The sequence below is a fragment of the Aythya ferina genome, assembly GCF_964211825.1.
Source record: "Aythya ferina genome assembly, chromosome: 6".
Lineage (NCBI taxonomy): Eukaryota > Metazoa > Chordata > Aves > Anseriformes > Anatidae > Aythya > Aythya ferina.
In genome coordinates, this window is record NC_140303.1 from 21,380,967 (window position 1) to 21,403,241 (window position 22,275).

The following is a 22,275-nucleotide window of genomic DNA, read 5'->3' on the forward strand; positions in this document are numbered from 1 at the left end:
GCAGGCACAGGCACATCCTTCCCTGCTACACCCTTTCTAGAGGTTACAGGAGGCATTTGGTACACACCAGCCCAGCGCCTGCAATGCTCCAGTTAGCTTGCACATGGAAAGGTAGACGTGGCTGCTTTTACAGGCAGATTAGCTCTTCTGTCGATCGTAGGTACCAGTCAGAATTTTCAGAAGAACTCAGCTACCTCTTTAGCATCTAACTTAGTAGGCAGGTTCCCAAGGCAAATTTTGAAAATCTCCCCAGGAATGCATGGCCATTTAGGGTGTCACTGAATGCTTTGGAAAATGTAGTTCTATTTTGCCCCAGAAAAAGACTTTTTGGAAACTCTTAATAAGCTGGCCAGAAGTTCTACTGAAGCCGTACCCCATAATGTTTATGCTTCTCCAGTCAAAACAAATTTACTTATCTATACCCTTCAGGAGAAATTCAGTACTTCCATGCTAGAGAACCTTTCCCAACCTCCTTTGGCTCAGTTTTACCCCCACACATCACTTTAAGCATGTTTGCTGTTCTGTGTGTGTTCTGTCTCCTTGAAGAGCAAGAACATGAGCATTTGCACACCTTCACGGGGCTGTAGGGAACATGTGTGAGGCAGGAATTAATTTTTCTAACTGCAGTGAAAGGAACTGCAAATCCAAAGACAGCCAATAGTGTTCTTATTCCTGACAGATTTATTTGGCGTATTTGTTTGACAATATCAAGGGAATATGCATGACATCTAACACTTATTTTATTTTTTACCAGGGCACAAATGAGAACACAATGTCTTCTTCCAAAGTCTTATTATATTATTACTTGGTTAGTTACAGGCTATAACCAGAGACAAAACTGAGGGACGCTTTCTTTCAGCAAGAAGGGATAAAACCACTATGCTTGCAATGGCTTGGATCTTGATGACACACTGATAAAGACTGTCCTTAAATACTGATCTTAAATTGTCTGCCAACTTGAAGAGTAAATCATGCCCTAATTCTCTGAAGCCACTACCAATTCAGCTGAAAGCTGTTCTTCTTAAAGAAGCATGTCCAAAAACCATGGCATATCTTGCTCTGCTTCAGATGACCCTGCACAGTCACAGCCTTCTGGAAGAAATAACTAACCACCACAAGAAGCTCTAGAGCAGCATGAACTTGACTCAGAACTCTGGCCAAAATTCCAGTACATTTGGAAAGGCAGATAAGGTGCAGAAACAGTCCTAGGTTAACAAATTCAAGTCGGACTCTCAACAACCCTAAATTACAAAATGTTAATGTCTCACTTAGGTCCAACCTTGAATAAAAAGACAGGTGTAAACAGCTGAAAAAAAAACACCCTTATGTAAGGAAATAAAAGAGAAGAAAAGGACTGAAGGGTTTTTTTTTCAAAGACGAAAACTGCCCCAAAGCTAAGCTTGACTCATTTAAAACCAAACAACCAAACTGTTTAACTTGTGCTCGCAATGACCCCTCCTGTAATCCATGAAGAAAATTATGTCATAATTTGACCCAGCATGCATTAACAGTTTAATAGTGATTTATTTAGATCCTGCAGAGATCATTACAATTTTTAATGACATATGACTGCCAAAAGTAGAAGGCATTATAGCTATATGATTGCACTAGAGGGGACAGTGAAATACAGAATGTATGACTGTAAATGTCATACATTTACAGTCCAGTGGGGGTAATCTCAGTTTCTCCTTTCTCAGGTAACTTTTGGAATATTATTCTAAAGCTGAGTGAATTGCTTAACTGACTCTGCTATTTGGAGTCTCATGCTTTATCTTGTCTCTTTTCTTGATGTGGTATTATGTATGGACATATTTGTCCTCTGTTTTTTCAGGTGTTTTGGATAGCCTTCAAAATTCATAAATAAGAAATGAAAAATGGTCACTGAATGAATGGTTGTATTCCACAAGGGAAAATTTCCCTTATTTCATCTAATCTGTTCTTTATTTTCAAAGATTTTGGACTAGTTATTGATCCAGTCTTTTAGAGACACACAATTCATAAGCATAAAGAATAACTATGTTACAAATAATGATGCATTAATATGGGCACTAATGCATAGGAAATAGTTTAATAAGTATTGATTATCCTTCAAAATTTTTTTGCCTTTCAAGGGACAGCATGAAGCATACCTTTCCTACACCAACAAAGTAATGTACTCCTTTCAAATGCTCTCAAGCTTTTCTGACTGTGTTTATTTTGTGGATGTGATGAGGAGAGGGAGTTTTGTGAATTTAAGTGTTTTTCCTCAATGTGTGTCATGACTGGCTTGTTCTGTATGGCACTACCATGTAGGCAATCTTAAAAAAAAAAAATCACAAAAAATTAAAAATCTTAAAGCTACAATTTGCTTATGATGCTGAAATGTGGTAATAAAAATCCCACTTCATCTTCAGTGCTGTGAGACATCTCTGCTTTGTCTCCCTGTGTTGACCACTGTCACCAGTGAAGGTTTCAGAATAGATTACAGCTTGCAAATGAAAATATCTACTGACTACTCATGTGAAATTCCATTTTTCTAAAGTAGTTAAACTCCTGATACGAAGGTGAGAAATTCACTCTTTTCAAGCCGTAAATGAATGATCAAAAAGGCAAAGAGTGACCCTTGATACAGACAACAGAAAACTGTCTGTTTGCTATAAACTCTACCCAACAGCTGTTCTGAATATCATTGCAAGGGGCAGACCCTTACGAGGAGGTTAAAAACATTAGTACTTCCAATTTTTCAGTTTCCTATGAATGAAAAAAATACTTGGAAGCATATGGACAACAACAGATGAAAGGAATTGATATCACTTTATCTCTAAGTTTGATGAGCAAAATATGAGGGGTGGGCTCAAACTGGAATCTTGTATCTGTACCCCTTTGGGACACTGGATGCGGATCTGAACTTTATATATATTCAGCTGTTTCTGAAAAGAAATCAACAGCTCAAAATTTTTTGTTACACAGATATCTTTTACCTATTTTTAGCTATAGTAGCTGCTTGTTTTGAAATTTTAATACAACACTCATAGGCTGGTACTCAAATTAGTTCACAGGTTTTTTTGCAGAGCTGCAGCAAACTTTTTTTTTTTTTTTCAAATAAGCCTTTCAAAACCCACAAGCTTACTGTTATTCATTTGATAGTCATGCTCTTTATCATAACTAAGAATATGCAATAAAGAACAGCATTAAAAGAATATAGAAAAAACAATTGCACCACTTTGCTGGAGGGCATTTTTGGTGTTTGCAAACCCCAGTACGACAGAAGGAGGCTGGAACAATGCAATAGTTTTTTCCTCATTCTGAATGTGATTTGTGTGTGTGCACAAGGCAAAAACAAGCACACCGGTGAGAGGGAGTCCCAACAACAGCACACCCACAAAGACACAGCCAAAGACCTGAAGACTTACTTCATAGCCTATAGAGAAAACTAGCTGCAGTTGAAGGTGGAGAACTTGTATAGTTCTCCAACTTTAATTCTAGGCAATCACATGTATTCTGTTTGATTCCTAACAAAAGTGTGTGTCAGATGGGACAAGTCTTTCATTGGTACTCCTGATGCTGTTCAGCCATTTGACTTTCCTCTCCATCCTCCCCTTCAGACTTAGCCCAGACTAATACGACAAGCAAGAGGCAATACTTAGTAATTATATAGGGCCCTTCTCATGCTGTTTATTGCTTATGCTTGCACTTCTACACAAAATAGTCTGATTTCTAACAGGCAGGACAAACCTTAGAGACAAAGAATTGGTACTAAGACATTTTGAGAAAGAGAAATACTAGAATTCATCAAACTGCTCTTTCCATATATGTTATAACAAAGATACATTTGTTTCCTGCCTGAGCCCATGTAGAAAAGCAGCTTCTCCTTCCCATATTGGCAGCAATAGCAATTCTTCCTGTGATTTTGGTGTTCTTATCTTCCCTTAGGGGAAAGGTGTTACAAGCAGGAAAGGTGGGAGTGTGGCTTTCTATTTCTGGTGTACTGCCAATGTCAGCCAATGCACGAGTACAACTGGCTCTCAGTAATTCTCTCTATATGCAAGAAAGATCCTTAAGAAAGATTATCCTTGCCTGGGGGACAGAAATGAACTCTACAAGCTAGTAATTACTGCTACAAGGTAGTATTTGCTATTGCTATATTCAACTTAACCATTAAATCAACTGAGGTCATACGCGAGAGAACTAAAATGTGGAACACTTTAATGATGGAGAACAAAGGAACGCAATCACTGTCAGGAGCAGAGCTGAGTCACAATAAACAAGTGATGCAAGATAATTTCTTTCCACCCAAATATTTCATCACCAGTTAATGATTTATTGAACACAATACCTATTGATCAAACAGTATCTGCGAATAACTCGTATCTCCAGATATTCACACAAGTTGTTGCAAATATTTTATCTCATCTATCCTTTACGTGTCAGAGGTATTATTTTACTCATTTACACCTATCAACCATACTAACTGTATACTATGGTTTGGATTTCCATCCACTAGGACAATTACCCAGACTAGAATGCCGAAAAAAATACGAACATATGCAAAGTATGTAAGATTTTGAAATTAAAAAAAAAAATCAGAAATAAATTTATGGGGCTTTCACAGGTTTCCCATACTACCCCATACAGCAGGTGAACTGTAGCTTGTGTAAGAAAGACAGTGCTAGACATCATGTGTTAAAGGAAGAAACTGATCCCTTACTAAAATCTGTTTTTGTGGCACAATATTATTTTGTATACTATTTAATTTTATTAAATATATCATATTCCTTACTATTTTCATATTTTTCAATGAGAGACATATGTGTTCTCTTTTTATTGCAAGTGAACTGAAAGTTTTCCCTGGAAGCCTTTAAAAGACGTTTAGATGTAGAGCTTAGGGATATGGTTTAGTGGGGACTGTTAGTGTTAGGTTAGAGGTTGGACTCGATGATCTTGAGGTCTCTTCCAACCTAGAAATTCTGTGATTCTGTGAATTTCAACATATTATAGAACTAACAGTGAGACCAGTGGTCTCTGGAGAACTTTTTATATGTGCAGTTTATTTCTGCATTTTACTTGCATCTTATTTTATTGCTCACCTTTGATACTAATCAGTCATGGCTGCAGGTCAAATCTTTTTGCATCAGAAGCAATCACAATAACCAATCCAGAAGTAAACCAGTCTATAATGAAATTCACTGCCTAGGGCTAAACACAGAGCTAACATGTGTTTAACAAATCAAGGCTTGTGTTTATCACTTGTCACTGTTTGTGTCTTTGTCTACTGGAGGAAAAAAAAAAAAAAAAAAGAACAACAATTAAGAAGCAGGAGCAAAGAGAAACTTAGGAACAGCACAATTTCTTTTCAGACTTGTTGTGCTGTTACTTCAGCAGAATGCAGTCTGCAAATCATGAGTAGAAAAAGGTTTAACAAAGCATCTGTGAGTCCAGAATACAAACGTCATCAGTGCAAGTCATAGCTGAAAACTTTGCATATGACAGAGAGAAGTTCAACTGACTAAATTTAAGTTTTGGAACCAGATTTTCTGAATCCACACTTGAACTACATATTGAGAGACTGAAATACTACAACAGAGGTACGGTGATTCTCACACCAATGGCCAATGAAGCTAACTGACTCCTACACAGTAGAAATGCAGAAAGACGAAACTCAGGCTTTCCATGGGATGGGCAGGTGATGTTCCCTCATGGGGCCTCCTGCAGGGTTCCACCATAAGCAGTGCAGTGCACAATAATAGCCTTACTTGCACCAACAAAATCTATCTGCAAAGACTGCAGCCTCACTACTCTGGAAGGGTTTTTATAATTTCTAATAATGATAGAAACAATAATGATTTTTTGAGACAGCTTTATTTTCAAGCCTATTTTCTCAAGAGACATCCTAAAAATATCCTTTCTTTCATATGACTTTTGCTTATGCCCTTTTTAAAGGCAAAATGAATGACTTGCAAATGTGATTGCTGTTTACTACATCCAAAGCCCGGCATATATCTTACTGTTGAAGAGGTCAGTAAACTGCCGATACTCGATCTTTAAGGGGAAAAAAGAAAAAGAAGCTACTTTTTGTCTGGCTCATGCCAGTCAGATTTTGGCTCAGAAGCAGCAAGACACTACTGTGGCAAGATCCTTTCAATGGAAATTCATTATACAACATACCTCTTTAGCAACTTTTCTGCCTGAGGCTTCAGCTGCAACACGACTAATAGTAATTCCTCAGCTATAGTGTGGTATATGGTAGGAGAATACTATGGAGATCTCATAGTCCTCATACATAGCTACAGCAAGCTCAGTGCCATCAGATCATACTACATGATCACCATCCCTGGAAGTCTTTAAAAGATGTTTAGATGTAGAACTTAGGGATAGGGTTTAGTGGGGACTGTTAGCGTTAGGTCAGAGGTTGGACTCGATGATCTTGAGGTCTCTTCCAACCTAGAAATTCTGTGATTCTGTGATATGATGCTACTTTGGCTTCTTCAGTGATTCTTGTAACGTTCAGACTGTCCCATGCTCTTCATAATCCCCCAAAACACTAAATCCCAAATATGCAGGGAATTTTTCATGTTTATTATAACCAAGAGACCCAATTCCACTCACTTTTATGATAGTACTGACTACAGTCAAGTTTTTCATGATTTACATTCCTTCAGTGTAAAATTAGTCTCAGTGGGGGGCTTAAAAATGATGAAATGAAACTCCTGATTGTATGACCCAAAATAATTCTAAATAGATTATAAATTCTTTCACTTAAAATCTAGCATTCTGAAATTAATGACATCTATGTGCCAGTATCTTACCATTTGCCAATGACAACTAGCTGAAAGTCTAGGCAACGTTTCACACTATACTACGGAACAGTGGTTTTGGTTTTCATGTAGATACGAAGGTTGGCCGTAAGGAAATCAAATAGGAAGCTGTTACACAGAGAAAAACGGCTGAATGCCTTGGGCTGATCTCTCAGTTGCACAAAGTGGCTTCCTTAGTTGCAAGACATCCAGGTCTTGATACCACTTCTTGTGTGAAATATTGCCTGATCTTTATCACAATACCTATTCTAGTCAGGCTGGAATATTGTCTGTCTATGAATCAAAGCATTAAAAGTGCCCCCACTACCAAATTACTAATGACTATTGCTTTGCCATTGCTGTTACCTTTTTTAAAACAAAGCACAAATAGGAATTACAGATTACAGTTGAAATTACACTACAACATTAAATTACTATGTAGAATAGGATAAATTCCCTATATTTAAGCACATTTCACGTGCAAGTGAAAGACATCAAATCAAGACTGTATGCTAGGGCTGAGACTGAGGCAGCTTAAAGAGTATTTACAGTAACAAAGTCTGACTCAAAGAAAATTCTACTCTGAAGCAAAGACCAGTAACCTGAGTATATTCACTTGAATTGGATGTGATTCTGTAATTCATTTTGAGCTTTGTATTGCTACAGCTATAAAAGACAACGCACACGTATCTATAATTGGTATAGCTTGCATATTAACACTGTTTTGCTGCAAAGGCAAAATATGGAATATCTGAATCATTGTTTATATGTTAGTGAATATTATTACATACAATTTCCAGTAAATACAACTTCAACAATATGCAAATATGCCATAATGAGATGCACGTCTTTTTTCTCAGTACAAACAAGTTCTAAAGGCTTTCCAAGGAAATATATTTTCATTCACCTTCTGAGATATCTCTTTAAATTTATATTCAGATCTTTAACGTTACTTTACAGAATGTTAAAAAAATGACAATAGAAAGTATCTGAAATCAATTGACTAGTAATGTTAAGCAAGATATTTGCAAAACGCTTAAACATGTTTTTAATTAGTTTCTTCATGTTTAAGATCTCATGAACACTGATTCAGGAAAGCATTTACCTGACTATCTTAAGAATGCAGGTAAATTCTATGAAATTTATTTTGTTGATTAAGTGGATTTCCTGAAACAATTGCACCAGTGCCTCTTAAAATTACTGCAAAAGTGTAACCAGCTATAGCAACTGCTGGTGTTGTTTTGCTTATGCTTTTAAAACATGTTACCAAGTATGAGTTAGGACTTGGTACCACATGGTAGAGACAAGGACAGCTTTGGTTAACCACAGCATGAACTCCTCTGTTAATCAGAAATAGCTGGCACAATTAAAACAATAAATGTATGCTAACTGGAATAGCTAACAATATCTTAGTTAAGGCTAAATTATTTCCCAATTTAAAACAATACAATTTTAATTTTAATTTAATTTAAAACATTAGGACTGGTGTCCTACCTGTGAGCAGAAGTACTGTGGAAGGGCTCATTACTTGTTTGAGACCAACACTGCAGGTAATCTTGTTATTACTCTTAAAATCACCTCTTCCTTGCACTGCTGTTTTCACAATCTTGTTTTTGGTCTATAAAATGACTTACAAAATGTCGCATATGGTCACATTCATTCATTCATTTCAAACAATTCTGAGGTGACATGTGTCCTTATCCCCTGGACTCTGCTCAGAAGAATTTTTGTGCTTTCAGAAAAAGAATTTGCATGATCAAGTAGTCTGATTCTACTTGCTTTGGAAATCTGATCGTGCCCAATAAATAAGGATTGCATTTTCTCTCTGGCAGATCTGTCAGTTATCAGAAAAAATCAAGGTTTGTATTTCCACACAAAGAGAAGTAGATGCATTTTTAATTTAGACAACTTATTTTAAATTAAGGAAAGCAACAAAGGACTTTCAAAGACAACACAACACATTTGGCTATTACACAGAACCCTTCTGGCTCCCCAGAAATATTTGTCTCTTCATCTTCTTTAAAGAGACAATACAAAGCAAAACAATTCAGAAAAACAAGATGGAATAGGGAGATATTTTCTGAAAATGTTTCATGGACTAAGTTTCAGCAAGACTATGGTCCTGAAAGAATGAAAGCTGATCACTTGTTTAAAACTGAAATTAAGCTCTAGCAAGTAATGAACAGATAATGAATTTCCTGTTTAGGATGATGAACCTGTAAGTATCACCTCTGTGATGACAACAACAGAATAAACTTTGGGGGAGTAATCTCCCATGCACACAATACTCCTTACTAAACTTGTCTGTTTAAGAAATTAAATTAAATTAATTTCTTGTACTGTCTAAGGTGGGCAGCAGCCTTCTTCCCTGTCAAGCAATAACTTAGCACATTTGATTATATACTTGTATACTTGTCCTCCACCAGTGCAAGAAACAGTGATTATCTTCACGTTTCTTCAAACCCAACTCAGCTACATTCACTAAACTGCATTTGATGATTGCTTTACCAGAAAAGGAGGAAAAAAAAAAAAAAAAAAGAGCAAAATTAAAAATAAACATGCTAGCTCTTAATTTCCAATAGTTTTGAAAGTATGAAAGATTAAGGAATATAAAATCAAAGGGCATATTACATATTCTGACTTTTACAACTACAGTGCAAGTTTCACTACCTCAGCTTCAGAATGGGGCTGGGGATGCTGCAGATTGCATAATTCAGAACATCTCAGAACCCTGGCAAACTTCTCTGCCTCTCAAACTTTCAACATTGCAGATAAAAGTGTGCAAAACACAATTTAAACGTAATCAGCAGACATATCCTGTTCTCCCACAAGTGAACATGGCCAGAGACTTTTATGTTCTCACTTGTTTAGAATGTCTGTGTTAGCGTTAAGAGTTATGTCATCCTCTGGTCAATGTGGAGGTAGTGTTAGCTTTTTATGAACCTGTTGCATTTTCATTTAGGAAAATACCAGTTGTATTTACTTTTGAGTCAAAGTTACACTGGTCAGCTCCTTATGAAGCACTTGTTTCTCATTAACTATTTCAAACATTCTCACTACTTATTCTAAGAGAATATTGCTACTTGGCCTCTGGAGATTATGTCTGTATTGTTTTAATTCTTCTTCTACAACCTTTTTGTGACTAGAATGTTGCATTTCAGAGTTGTTAGCATTGACTGGACTCCCCTTTCCATCCTAACAAAAAAGGATAACAACAGGCAGAGTGTGTCACATCAAAGACACTGAATAGACTCCTTGGCTTTGCTACTAGCACTTCCCCAGCATCCTAGCAGAGCCAAGGGGAATTTCTGTGCAGAGCAGAGCCAGGTCCTGCATTAGTCTACTTAATAAATACATCCATAAATACAGAAATGTGTCAACTTGTAAAAAGTATTTTCTCTCTTTTGTTTTCTGTTTCCCTTCAATTGCACTAGAGCTTTACCCTAATGAGGCCTTAAGACAAGTGAGCTGCCTATCCTCCACTTTGTGCTTAAGCCTAGATACAAAGACTCCCTTCTTCAGCAAACATCAACACTGCTTCAGAACTGCATCACAGACCAGTGCAGAACCCTATCACAGTCTTTTTTTCTGTTTGTCTCTGTGCTCCAGGTCCATAACGCTACCAGCACAATGACAGAATGGTTCTGACTGCAGTGAAGCTTAAGAAGAATTCAAGATGAATGTGTAACATTGCAGAGTAAGGTTTCATTATGAAAACTAACAGTCTCCTCATTCTTTGGACCACCTAGTGGACAGCTTTTTGCTTTGTGAAATACAGCTTATGTAGTAGAGTCCCATGTTATAAAATCCATGTATTGTATACATGTTCTTATTCCAAAAGGAATGTTTGAAATTTCCTATTTCACTTCATTTTCACAACAGGTCTAAAAATATTCTGTGCTTAAAAGTATACCTCATGCACAAAGACTGAATACAGATTGAGTAGGGCATCTGAATTTCTGAATGCAAACTGTGATTTTAAAAAGAAGTTGGTATTCTTCAGCAGGTTTCCCTCCTTAACAGTCATTCATGGAAGCTGGTTTATAGGATCACCTATCTGAATTTCTTAATGCTTAACTGAGAAATTCTTTAATGCTTAGTCTTTTACATGTACATGTTTCTTAAATTGCTCAGAAGAATGTTGTCTTTATCTCTTTTTTTCAACTTGTATTCTTCTACCACTTCACATTTTCTGAAGTCTCTCTGAATTACTGGCAATGGCTCTGAATGAGATGCTTGCTAAGGGTGTAATTCTGCCAATTTTACTCTAATTGTTTTACTTCAGATACAATGTCACTGATTTCAAGAAGACTAGTTGCAGGATAATATACAATGCCCATTGAGAGTAAGGATGACAGATTTGGGCCTTGACTGCCTTTCTCAAGAGGTTTGCTGCAATGAAGATATTTTGTTTGACAGGTTTATTGTTTAACATGCAATAATTTAAGATAGTAATGCACACATCCCCTGAAGTCCCACACTATGGATTCAAAAACCCCTACAGAATGAAATGAGTGAAGAGAGTATAATGTATTTCTCAAAGTGCTGTGTTTATGTGCAACTCTGTTTTTAGTGTGGAAAACATTATTCCTGTGTATAAGACTAACAACGTTGAATTTACATTATTTCCTATAACAGAAGGGTCTCCATACATATATCTGTCTTCTTAACTTCATTTTGTAAATTGTTTAACTGAACTCTGTAAAACCTAAACACATTAATTTGCAGGATTAGGTCCCAAGTATTCAGATAAATATTTGTAGACTAACAAGATGAAAGGTGTCTCATTAAATATATAAATAGAAATGCTTACATATGACACAAGATTATGAACAATTCATTTTTAATAATAACCTGGAAGTTCATGTATTATCATTTATATGTTGACAATAGATAGAGGTATCACTTATCAATCTACTTCATCTTAAATTGTGGACTGTATTCTGTGATACAGTATTAAATTCAGGGATTTTGCAAGCACTAAATGACGACAGTGACATAGAAGAATATTTTGATAGGTATTGATTTCTTGGAATAAAAGTCATATCAGCTAAAACTCAAAAAAAAGTCATAATATTTAAAGTTTTTAAACTGATGCTGACCATGGCAAAAATAACGTGTCAGCAAATAAAATAAAAACCACATTGCACAGATTTTAGAATAATTGCAGATGTTCCTGTGTTGCTGACTGAATCATTGTGAGTGTAAACAAACAAGTTGTCTTTCATTCTGCCAAACATAAGAGATTTCATTACTGTCTTCCACTTTTGAGGCTGGAAGGCAAAGGAAAGCTGAAGCTCTCAAAAGCCAATTTCATTTCATTAAAAAGGTATTTCAAGATTATTAACCACATTTTTAGTAGAAACTGTCTTTTAAAAATCTCTATACTTCTGCCTCTGTAATACAGGTATTTAAGGGCTTTTTTATATTTCCAGTTTGAAAACATGTAGAAGTTAGTTAGTTCCTTTATGTTTCCTGCCTTCCAAGGGATTGTTAAAAGACCTCATGAATACATAAAGCAATTCACATGCTGACAACACGTATTTTACAGATAGTAAACAAAAAATCATGGTTACACTGGTATTTTTCTTACCTCCTTTTTTAGGGGATCTCAAGGGACGTGACAACTGATGGTCTGCAACTGACTGGGATTGGCTAATTGACTGTGAGTCATTCATTTTGAATGATTTTTTTACAATAAACGGAGAAGCAGAAATCTCATTCAAATCCTTCTGGAATAAAGAAAGCTGTTTTAGGCATTCAAGAAATGAATTGATTTCACTTTGCCATGATAACTTATAGTTGTGATATCACAGAGAGCAACTTCATATTTTTTACAGCTCCAATAAATGACTAATGCTAGCTTAAGGTTACACAAAATTCTTGTGGCTTTCAGCAGCACTGACTTAGCATCCATGTCACAAACATTTGTTTACTTTTTACCATTTAACTTATTTATCACCTCTCCTCATGCAGGTAAATCATAGCATGCACTGTATGCTGATTTCCTCTCATAGTTAATTTGTATCTTTAGAAAAAAAAAAGCTATAGGAAGGTATTAATCTGCTTAACATTTCTAAGTACATCATCCAAGGGATTTTGTTTTTTTAATCTTACATATGCTCAGCAGAGTTACTGGCAAAAACTGTACATTTTCTCCATTTCATCCTTTCAACATCAAATGGTAAGCAGCAAAAATTGGATCAGACTTCAAAGACTATGCTGTGCTCCAAGTCACAGAGCGACTCCTCCATTTCACATATTGAATTCGAGCAGGATATCAAAGTGCTACCAAAGAACCTCAGGTCCTTACTAAAAAAGAGGCTCTAACATCTGTAGAAAGTGAAGTGCACAGACAAATCACCTCAGGGAGCAGCTAGCATTTATTCTCAGCAGCAAATTTCCAGCCTTTTGATTCTCTTATTCGCTGTACCTCCCTGTCTTTCTACAGAACTAAAGTTCTTAGCAAGCAGGCTTTTGTCTCAAAGACTTCAAAACATCACTAACGGTTTCATGTTCAGCTGGCTATGCCAAGCAGCCATGAACACACTGCAGAACTGTGGACTCAGGAATTTGAAGTTACAATGCAATGTTGGTTTAGAATACAAACTTAGTAGTACCTTTTTTGTTTGTTTGTCAAGAAAATCAGGCACCACAGGAGAAGACTGGTTTTTGGTTTGCTGCCTAAAAACAAAGAAAAATAAAATATGTAGTTTAAATATTGTAATTTCTTCACTCTTGTAAAAGGCTTACTGGCACACACATTTTTGATGCTTTTCCTTTTTCCCCCATCCCTAATTTCTAAATATGCACATATGATCAATTCAGAGAAAACACAGACCAGTCCCATTTCCTTCTGTAAGGAAGTGCATGTTATTAAACACAGTAACTGGCTACGAGCAATCTATTTGACATTAAAAAATTGTGGATATGTGCATACGTGTAAAATGAGTTTATGAGAATTCTATGAAATTGGAATAATTTATTAAAATTAATTTGACAAGATTTTACATTAAACATTTTTTTCCTCCAGAGGCTGTGAAAAGCTGTTTTCACAGAAAAAATCAAACTTGGGCACTCAGAAAATGTGACACAGGAGGAAGAGGACAGATACATGGCTTTGTGATCTATAGACATTTGGATTAAGCACAGAGCAAGGAGTAAGAGTTCTTAGATGAACTTTGTCTGCATTTTTATTATTTTACCATTACGTGTTTTGTCACCATACAAATATTAGAGGCCAACTCCTGCTCTCATTAAAGCTAACCAAAGTGTCATAAAATGCTTCTGCAGGCTCTGATCCTTGTTAGGCCTTTGTAGTCACAGAATCTCTTCAATACTGAAGTCCACCCAGAAAGGCTTGCTCCAGAATCTTTACCTATGCAAACCCAAACAAAAGATGCTACCAATTCCATTTGCCAGATTAAAAAAAACCAAACAGCTGAGGTTCATAAAGAGTATTTTATATGCTCACGGTCCTATAACTGGGCTTAAAAGCAAGATTTTCTGTTTGTCAAAACATGCCTCAGTCATTTAATCATTATTTACCACCTCCCTCACAATCTTTCTGAAAATACAATTAATAGCAGTTGTACTTCTACTTAGAGATAAAAACATCAGAAATGTAAGCTTCAGTCATAGATTTCAGCTTATGACATATACCGTAGCTTTTTTTCATAGACGGGAAAAGGCTGTTTAAGGCAGAAAGCTTTTTCGGTTTAACTTATTCAGTTATTAAAACTGAACACATTTCAGCTCTTTCAGGCACAGTGGTAGGGGAAAACATAAAGGACAAAATCTGCTTTAATGAGTAACAAAAAATATGTGTGTTACTTCAAATTTCATTTTTGTCACTAGTTGTGTTTCAGTTGGCTACATTAAATATAAATGACTCATGTTACAATAGAACATATTGAAATCTGTAAAAATGTCTGGCCACATGTGCATTTTACCTTTAAAATGTAGCTTTAAAAAAATACTTTCAATTAAAATGACATTACTGAAGGTCTTGGAACATTCCAGACTGTTACCTATTGGATTTGACAACTGTATATCACCATGCATATGTATTAGATGATATATTTTTTCTAGGGTATCCAGTTTGCTAAAATATTTCAAGCCTTATATTACAATAGAGTTTAAGCCCTTAGGTTAACTTTATCTGAAGGTGTTGGGAAAGCTCAAGGGGCTGACTTGATTTGCTAAAAACTGATCACAATAATAAAGACAGTATCATTGTCATCAATAAGCTATCTTGGGGTGTGGAAACAAAAGGAAGCATTCATGAGCACAGTAAGCAACCAACTTTTCTGGAATTTTATGAATGAAGTTTGGATTTGCTTGTTAGGTTTGGGGGATTTTTCTTCCCCTTTATTCTTTGACACTAAGAAAGCAAAGAGAAACATAATGTCCAAACTTAATTTATATTTGATGGTGTTTTCCTAAAGAAGATTGAGGAATCTGTTTAAAAAAAGCTTTCTAATTTTGTTCTGAGATACTTCTGTAAAAAAGATATTCTGTAGTAGTAGATATTCTGTAGAATCAAAAAGATACCAGAAGTATCAAAAGATACTTCTGTAAAAACTTTCCTGTAAAAAGGAAAGTACAAAAGATGTCTAGGATTACATTCAACCTTGCATTTCAGCATGTACCACATTGTCCATAAAGTTCTTTTTTGATATTTCTCTTGTATATATATTGTTTAGATAACTATATAACAGGATTACTTAGACAACTTGCCTAAAATTACTCAAGCATTTGCTGAGATGATTCATAAACCCTCGCTCCCCCCGCCAATGCAGAAAATAAACCTAGTATGAAATAAAAATCATGAATAATCCTCAAATACTGCTACAGAGGATGTCTAAATGAAAATCTGCTGTTGGATCACTATGTTGTAAATGGACCACCATGCCAAAAAGGAGTGAATCATGATCTAAATTTAATATTCAGATTTTGAGTGTTTTGGATCTGGATCTAAATCTGCAGCTTGAACTAATCTATACGTTCTATAAAGAATCTAGAATTTAGTATGGTTTTGCCAACACTTTGTCAGGGCTAGAACGTTGTCCAAATGCTTAAAGCATGAAGGTACAGGTCAGCAACCTGCCTTCTGTACTCCTTAAGCTAACAAAAACCAGCCTCTGGAATTCTGAAGCCCTTAGGACCTTGATTCTCTGTCAGAATCCAATGGCACCATGTTTCTGACTAGAACAATTGTAAGTTAGGCAGCATATGGCACAATAAATTCCATCCTCCTACAAAATCTGTTGTTGCTGATAGAAGTTTGCATTTGATGCTTACTAGCTTTTACTCAAACAAACAAACAGAAAACTTGACAGGTAACTCTACGTTTCTGCGTGACAAATTCCAGAACAGAGAACCTTCAGGGGTGCTCAGGAATGCTAATTCATTGCTAATGATTTTCTAAAACATTTTACCATTAATCAGGAATTCATTACCATAAGTCATGTACACGTGAGGAACAGTCCTGGGCTTGAGCTGGTGGGAAATTGTCCCCAACAAAACAAAACACCCAAAAGGAAATGAAGCAACACTACTAAAAGACAGGCAACTACTGCAAGACAGGCATCATTTCAGATGTCAAACTGACAGGGAATGCTTCTGAAAACATGACATCATCTGCAGATGCTGAGCACCTTGAGATCTGGCTCTGAGCTCTTGTGACAATCTGTCTGGTATTATATGCCTACGAAAACGAAACATAAACAGGGAGGCAGCTCAGCAGCAGCTAGCTCACGAGCCAATCAGTGATGGGGGCTAACGTTTTCAAATGTGGAATCTGAGGTTGATTTTGAGGTACGGGTATCTTTGACAAAACTGCTTTTTCTATCATTTCCAAAAAGTTTTACTTTCCACATGTGCAGGAAAACAGTGTTTAGGTCATGGAGATGAGATTCAGTGAGCTTACCTGGAAAGAACACAAGAGATCTAGGTTCACATACCTGGTTTCAGTCAGGCAAAACAGAAATTTGCTGCTGAATGTTCAGCTACTTAGCTCTAACACCTCAGTCTTCATGTACAGACTATATAAATCACTGAATTAGCAAGACACGTTGACAAAAGGAGAAACACTGATTCCTAGGGTCTGTCTACACATCTGTATAGTGTATAGTGACACTGTCCTTTGAAAGTAGTCAAATCATAGCTGCATAAAACACTAGAGCAGACTAATTTACACTGAAAAAGATAGATGTGTTTTTGGTGTCACTCTGACCATTGCAAGTATAACTCTACTCAGAAGTCAATGCAATTTGGACTTTTCTCATTTAAATGCTTTTGAAAATGTTACAAATACTCCCAGATATTCCACTAGGAAGAATAAAGCTTATTTTGCAGGAATAACATATTCCCAAACAGAAAAAAAATATTTCAGTATGGATAGATGCAAATTTCTAGAGGGATGAGGAGGGAGAAAAAAAAAAAAATTACACTAAAAAATTCTGCCCAAATTCTATTTCCACTTACACCTTTATAAGTCACGAGTAACTATTCAAAGTTTTGAACTGCCCAGTAGTTAGAAGCTGATAAGTCAGCAGAATCAAGTGCAATGGGTTTCTCTGAATTATTTCCATCACAAGCAATCACCTCAATGTTTGCTGTGATTACAAGTAGGAAAGTGAAGCAATTAAAGGAAAGCAGAATGCTTTTATATCGGCTTTTGCTGTGGAACAAAATTAAAATTCCTATTCAAGAGATGACTTCTACAAGAAATCACAGTGCAGTCTTGACAGAAACTGAAATTATCCAAGCAGGAAATTATGGAGAAATGTGAAGAAGACATAAGCTTTAAATCACCAGGACCTGATGGCATTCATCTGAGGGTTTCTCTCCCCCACCTGATGTTCATTTTCAAGGCATGGCAACAATGCTGTTCCAAGTCAAGGAGAACTCCTCTAGAACAATTTGTATACTTATTTCTTACACTGATGCAGCAATAGCTGCTAGTGTTAAGATGCTATAAAAGTGGTGGTTGGCTTGTAATTACAAACCCATTGGCACAGAGATGTTACATTTCAGGAAGTCACAGTGTGTTTAGGAATAATAAAAAGAATTTTGGAAAGTCATATAAAACAAATCCATTTTCAGAGAAAAAGCAGATACACTTTGTTTTTCTTTTTCTTTTTATTTTTTTTTTATAAGCTTGTCTAAACTTATTTTTTTAAAAGCTACAGTGATGGGGATGTCAAAACTTTCCAGGTAACCTACACAAGGCTTAACTCATCTTACCATTAACGAGAATTTTTTAGTTTTAACTTAGCTCTCCTTCACTGCAATGCAAGCTCACCTGAATCTCAGTGGAGAACAATTTGTTCCATTCCTCTTTACATCAGCTTCTCATGACTAGAGAAATGTTACCACATGTACCCTTAGTCTTCCATCTCCCTTATAATCTCCCCTTTTAGACAATATTTTATGCAGCTGGGATCATTTGTGTTGCCAAGGGATGTCCTCATTTTCTTGAAGTACAGAGTCTAATATACAGCATTAACTGAGATCTTGAAAGTGGTGAGAAAATGTTCTGATGCACAGGTGATGTAGTATGTATTCTAATTGCTACTACTATTGGAGCAGCATGCCATCACTGACTAACATTCAGTTTGACATTCATTATAGCCCATGAAACTGCTTCTAATTCTAATCCAGTCCTCCTAAAATCTTATAACCATCACTAACTTGGTAGTGATACAAATTCAGTAATCAGACTCTACTTCATCAGTCAGGCCACCAGTCAGAAATAGATTGATTCTGGAACTTAACTGATACATACTTTCTGAAGAACAGAGAATCACTGATAAACACTCTGCCTTTAACTTTCCAAATACCTAAACTGTCATGCCCATGTATTTTTGTTCATACTTTAATATACATTACAATAATCAGACCTTTGAAGCAGGTTGTTTGTTGTATGTTTAGATGTATTGCTATATTCCTGTGCATAAAACAGAAGAAATCTGTATGTAAGTTTTCTTTCTGATCCTGAGTACTTTACAGCTTATTCTTCACTTTCCAAAACTCCTTACAGGAAAAGAAATGCAAAAGAATATTTTATTATTATACATTTCAATTCAATGGTATGTGAAGCCACAGTGAGGCTGCCTTCTCTAGGGAAAGATTACAAGCTACTGTGTTAAACATCTGTGCTATTATTCATCAGCCTTCCTGTTTCCTACAAGTTTCCTGTAGGACTGAACAGCCATACGCTTAAAACACAACAGCCCCTAACAGCTACCTGTAGAAGCGAGTCTTTTTATGGGAAGTAAGTTATAAGGTTTAGTCCTAGGATTCTGAACATCACCTGTGAAATGCTCAGCAGTTTCAAGTCTCACTGAAATCACTGGAACCTGAGGCCATCACAGATAAATTTACAGGATTAGGGAAACGAACTGCAAAATTTGTTGGGTTTTAAACTTAGATCTATCAGCAGTAGTGGCAGTTAAGCAATTCCAGGCAAAAGAAGGTTTTATTACCTGTCTGATTATGTACAGCAATCAGAAGCGAGTGCACGAACTGAATGGCCAATGTATTTTACATGGTCACCTTCAAGCTAAATATTTAAGGGTATTTAGACATTGATTTCAATATAAGTTCACTGACTGAATACCTTTAGAAGTCTGTATCTTCATAGAGCCCAAATTCACCTCAACAGCTACTGACTATAAAAAGTTCACTTGCCTCAAGGGATGTACACTTAATCAAAATTTAGCTAATCCAGAAAAATACATTCGTCTGGAATGCAATGAGGAATCCCAGAAACAGTCTAATGTAGAAAGGGAAGAAAACCATTCCTGGCTAACTGCATACAAAACAGATGAAATAGAAGTTTAAAGAGGTCGTCTGCCTTCAAACAAGTTTGTGTGAAAACTAGAATACTAAAAAGACAAAATGTTTAATTACATTGTAAATAATAGGAATTTGGGGTGCCCAAAAGAACTGGTAATATATTATTAGCTCTTGCTTTATACCGTTATTGCAGGTTGCAGAACAAATATTTATGTAATCAATATTGATGTATTGATGTAATAATCATCAGTAGTTCTAAGGAGATCACAAGATCACCTCTCTTAAGTACTTAACAGAGAGAGGCAGCTGCACACGTGAAAGAAAATTGGAATTACAAAACTCATTATTCCAGTAAGCAGTGAGGAAACCCAAGGACAGAGCCACAACAGTAAATCGCAGCATACTCATTCTTTTCACTGAATAACATTACCAAAAAACTGTACTTATGTATTTTTTTTGTCCTTGTCCACCTGCCTGAACATTTATTTATTTTTTATTTTTTAACTGAAATCACACTACTGCAAGGGAGAGAAACTCTGGAACATTATTAACCTGGAAGGATGCAGGTGGTTACACCTGAACAAAATCATTTAATGCACCAAAGCATTTAGCAGACGTTATTCAATCTAAATCAACCAAAGTTCACATGGAAGTTAACATAACTCAATGTTCTGAAAATACAAAAAGAAAGCAGAAATACCATTTCAGAGAAGTTAGTGGTAATTTAGAAAACAAAATAAAACAATAAAACTTTCTCAATGGAATAATTACAGTCTACTGTAATATAAGTTACTGATTTCCTCAGAGAACTTGGAAGACGTGTAACAGAACCTGCCTTTTTATGCTGTATAGAAATGATATAAAATAACAGAAAAAAGAACTAGAAGAAGCACTGAGATTTCCTGATGCCTATCCCACAGAAGGAGAGATCTCATAACTCTTAGTCACTGAAACCTGCTAATCAAAGGGATTTCACCAACAAATGCAACCATCTTCCCTAGACCACTGTTGGAGAGAGAGACTTTGACAAGAGCTAAAGATCTAGCAGTTCCCTCTTCTACCCAAGAAGGAGCAGGGCAACATTCGTCTGGAGTGACTCCCTTGGTAAGAAGAGTTAAAATATCCTTCCTCTACAAAGAGGAAGGCACCATGGTTAAGCTTAGGCTTTCTGCCAGTGACTCGGCCAACTGCTTTTTACAGCTCTTTTCCCTATCTCACTGCAGGTCTGCAAGAAGGTTTACAGACGCAAAAAGGTACCTTTCAATTCCTGAGAATTTAGGAATGTGCTGCAATTAGTTCTGAAATGCTGAGCACTTACAAGTCTGTCTGCAGTCAGAGGTATTCTGTGTACTTCTGAGAACTCCATAGAAACAGGACAGCAACCCAGGACAAACTGCAAGTAAATCTAACTTCACTTTCTTGGAGAACACTGAGATAACTAAGCTGGTAGGGGGGCTGATTAACCTACAGGTGCTCATCTTCAGAAAATGGCAAGTTCCCCAAGTGCCAGCTGAATCATGATGGCATGCCTGCTCCTTTCAGATTTTATTGTGTGGAAAATGATTTCTGTAGATACCAGACAACAAAGGATTCAACTCACCAGTGCTCTTCACAGCCAAAATCAGAGGTAGAGCAGCTGCTCATATGCTGAGGATCTGCTGCACAGCCAGTGCTGTTTCTCAGTCTTGAGTAGTTTTTACGAACAATATATCCCCTGAAAGCTGAAAAACATAGTTATGCATCAGAGGAAAACTCTGCAGAGCTTGGAACACAGACTGGCACCTGGCTCTACATACAGTTCAGAGCTGAATGCCTTCAACTTTTACTGAACCAGTGGGCAGAAAGAGCACTCAGCACCTCACAGGGGTGCTTCAGTGTTTGCAGTATTTGCAACAGTTTGAAATTATACAGGGCTTTGCTCTCACTATTATAGTAACCATTTGGCACAGCCCCGGGAAGGAATAGGGGTACTGGAAGGAGAACATGCCTAATTTAAATAGGAATGTATTTAAACATGCAGTAGAAAATAATTCTCAAAACACCTTCTCTAATCACCACTCCTATGATTTGAGCTGCTTGGAATTTTACAGAATGAAAAGTTTCATCCACTTTTATTGTAGAGGGGTGGGGAGCCAGAGGGAGATGCATTCAGTTAAAACTAGAAGAAATTATAACAACTTCTACTTCTCAGTGAACCATAACCATTACAAAATATTTGAAATGCCTCTCATACAAATGATTCTGGGGGGAAAACATCTACATAGATTGGACTTTATACCATTAATTAAGAATACTAGAAATACTAAACGAAGTAGCAAGCATGCAGTGAAATGAAATGACAAAGAAAAGGGCAATGAATAACATTTTGAAGATATCTACACTCTTTATTTCCATGGAGTGTCTCTGGGTTTGGGTACCTAAATAATTTAATTACATCATTAGCTTTATCTAATGTGAATTCACTGGAATTCTTGACATCTGTGAGTAGTTAGTAGTAAACCTCCAGCATGAACCAGAAGTAGTGGTATATGCTGTACTTATGACAAAAGACTTTAAAAAGCATTGCAATGTACAATTAAAACAGTAAATTTTAAAATTTTAATTATTTTAGGGTTCATATTAACCATTATTTTAAGTAGAACTATCCTGATGAAAGGGAAGAAAGGGCTGAAAAACAGAAACTAAATGCGGCATCAAT

At 36.3% G+C, this 22,275-nt stretch overlaps 1 protein-coding gene across 1 annotated transcript in view; it reads right to left on the reverse strand.

Annotated features, from left to right (window-relative positions):
• MYO3B (myosin IIIB) overlaps positions 1-22,275 on the reverse strand; it is a 250,167-nt gene that overhangs the window by 82,207 nt on the left and 145,685 nt on the right. The window contains exons 33-35 of the mRNA XM_084524490.1: positions 21,178-21,298; positions 13,394-13,457; positions 12,367-12,505 (exon numbers count right to left, since the gene is read on the reverse strand). Of these exons, the coding sequence (XP_084380616.1) occupies positions 12,367-12,505; positions 13,394-13,457; positions 21,178-21,298 (324 nt within the window). The remainder of the gene's footprint in view (positions 1-12,366; positions 12,506-13,393; positions 13,458-21,177; positions 21,299-22,275) is intronic.